Source organism: Anabrus simplex, chromosome 1, assembly GCF_040414725.1.
Source record: "Anabrus simplex isolate iqAnaSimp1 chromosome 1, ASM4041472v1, whole genome shotgun sequence".
Lineage (NCBI taxonomy): Eukaryota > Metazoa > Arthropoda > Insecta > Orthoptera > Tettigoniidae > Anabrus > Anabrus simplex.
In genome coordinates, this window is record NC_090265.1 from 443,608,427 (window position 1) to 443,611,164 (window position 2,738).

The 2,738-nt window shown below is 37.3% G+C and overlaps 1 protein-coding gene across 1 annotated transcript; it reads left to right on the top strand.

The window, feature by feature from the left end:
- The first annotated feature begins 348 nt into the window (after nt 1-348).
- Prosbeta3 (proteasome subunit beta type-3) lies at nt 349-1,868 on the top strand. The gene has a single exon (XM_067144262.2). The coding sequence runs from the start codon at nt 606-608 to the stop codon at nt 1,221-1,223; it is 618 nt and encodes a 205-aa protein (XP_067000363.1). The 5' UTR covers nt 349-605; the 3' UTR covers nt 1,224-1,868.
- Nucleotides 1,869-2,738: the final 870 nt, after the last annotated feature.

Here is a 2,738-nt window from a genome sequence, read left to right on the forward strand (position 1 = left end):
AATATGTGCACTAATTAAAAAGAAGGTACCGGTATAAACAATATATTTTGTACAATCAACTTTTCGGATTTTAATAACATTTAATTATCGTGCATAATTTAGGCTAACTTATAAAGCAATGAAATATGTGATTACGCGTCTTTATCACGGTGAGTTTCATAAGTACACGGCTAGAAAACTGCTGTTCAGAGACATAGCCCTTACCGCCATTACACAACTGAAGATAATAGATTAACCGCAAGATGTCGCGGCTATCGCATCTGCCCTGTCCACTCCTCTTAGTGCAGTATGTGTAGCCATCTCTATATTTTCTTCCTGGATTTTGCTTGCAGCTGTGATGTGTGCGGTAATGTTGGCTGCTCTGTATAACATGATTCGACAATCTCAGTTGGTTGTTGATATACGGTTGCTTGCTACTGGTAGTGTTTGTGGTTAGGTTATTTGACGGTATTTATCAATTTGCCGACTCATTTTCGAAGAAGTGTGTATTAGTTCATTTATTTTCTACCTGCAAGCATTCATTTTTGCCTTAAATTATTAAAATATAGGCGAACTATTCGTGTGTATAAAATATATTTTGAGTGCTGTGTATTTACACATCAAATATGTCAATTTTGGCTTATAATGGTGGTGCTATCATAGCTATGAAAGGGAAGAATTGTGTTGCAATAGCTGCTGATAAGAGATTTGGTATACAAGCCCAGACCCTTGCTACGGACTTTGAGAAGATATTCGAAATGGGTCCTCATCTTTTCTTAGCCTTGCCGGGTTTAGCCACAGACACCCAGACTGTTCATCAGAAATTGAAATTTCGACTGAATTTGTACGAGCTGAAAGAAAATAGGCGCATTCACCCGAAAGTTTTTGCCTCTTTGGTCTCCAATTTGCTGTATGAGAAGAGATTTGGACCATTCTTTGTAGAGCCTGTTATAGCTGGTTTGGATCCCAAGACCTACGAACCATTTGTCTGCAACATGGACCTTATAGGTTGCCCAAATATACCTGAAGATTTCGTTGTTGCTGGTACGTGTGCTGAACAATTGTATGGAATGTGTGAGGCAGTTTGGCAGCCTGACTTGGGTCCTGCTGAGCTCTTCGAAGCAATCTCGCAAGCCCTTCTTAATGCTATGGATCGTGACGCTATGTCAGGATGGGGTGCACGAGTTTATATCATTGAAAAGGATAAAGTAACCATCAAGGATCTTAAAACACGAATGGACTAATGCATTGTTTTACTGTTTACTTCAGTAAGGTTAAATTGTAATTTCCTGGCAATCTTAAATAATACTGATGTTTTATACTTAAATATCATTATATATTGATTAATAATGACAGACACTGACATATTCGATATGGTGATTAGTGGTTACTGACTTCTGCTCTTTCATTTTAAAAAATTTGGCTGGAGTATAGCTACTTGTAGGAATCAGTAGAATGCAAAGTATTTCTCTTCTTTGATCACTTGAATATATCATTCTAGCAGTACTGTTTGCAATATATTGTGCTGTCTTGTTTTATTTAGTCATTCATCCTGTCCCTTTCCATTGTAAAATGTGAACTCATACCCTGCAGTCATTATCCCATGTGAAACGTCCAATTTATGTATTAGTTGGAGTTACTATATATTTAATTCATGCTGGCAAGTGGAATTAATAGTGATAACCTATTCAAGTTTTCTAGTAAATAATAATTACAGTATTATCTATTAACATGTCCATTGATGCCAAAGAGCATGCTCCAGTCCAAATTTTAATTCCTGATATATATTTTTCTGAAAGGGAAATCGCCAGGCACATACGTTCAGATTACTGTGTTGCTACTCACAAGTTATTCAGTTGAAAATAAAGCTTCTGGAATTTTGAGAGTAACCTAGAATTTCAGTTATTCCATAGAGATGTACCGGGTTTTCACTGTATCATTTACAGTACAAGCCCATGAAACATCTGAGAGAAGAGTGTAGCTTGTAAGTATTAAAATTCCATTCTGTAGAACTAAGCTCTTTGTTGAATTATAAATATTGAGATTATGTTGATTTGTCTATATGCCTGTCCTATACTTTTCTTTCTTCAGTGCACATTTTGTTATTCTGAGCAAAAATACCAAAAACTAGGTTGTTAGCTTATACCATCTATAACATCGCCATTACTACTCTCGAGAAGTCCATCATGATCTTCAAGAACCACGTTTGCGGACCTTAGATAAATGTTTGACGTGCGTAACTCATTTGCCTACACGTAACCTCATACTACCTCATGTATCTACTTTTTATCTGTATCCATTATTGTTGTTAAGGTCTGGCTCCATGGCTAAATGGTTAGAGTGCTGGCCTTTGGTCACAGGGGTCTCGGGTTCAATTCCCGGCAGGGTTGGGAATTTTAACCATAATTGGTTAATTCCCCTGGCACCGAGACTGGGTGTATGAGTCGTCTTCTTCATCATTTCATCCTGCGGGCATCAAATCAAAAGACCTGCACCTGGCGAGCCAAAATCCTCGGACACATCCCGGTACTAAAAGCCATACACCATTTCATTTTTGTTAAGGTACTCTTTGTCATTGGGCAACCTGCAGCTGTTGCAGGAAGATTGTATAGCCTAATACTAAAACTCACGTTATTCAACCTTTAAATTAACAGTAGTTTTGCACATTACCTTGTTTGTGTATGCTCATGAGCATATTCATAAATACAGCCAACATTTTAATGTGCCAGTAAGTAAAATTAGAACAATTGGGTGTTGTT

What these genes read in the sequence shown, in the direction of transcription:
- Prosbeta3 (XM_067144262.2), top strand. Translation starts at nt 606, where the DNA reads ATGTCAATTTTGGCTTATAATGGTGGTGCTATCATAGCTATGAAAGGG.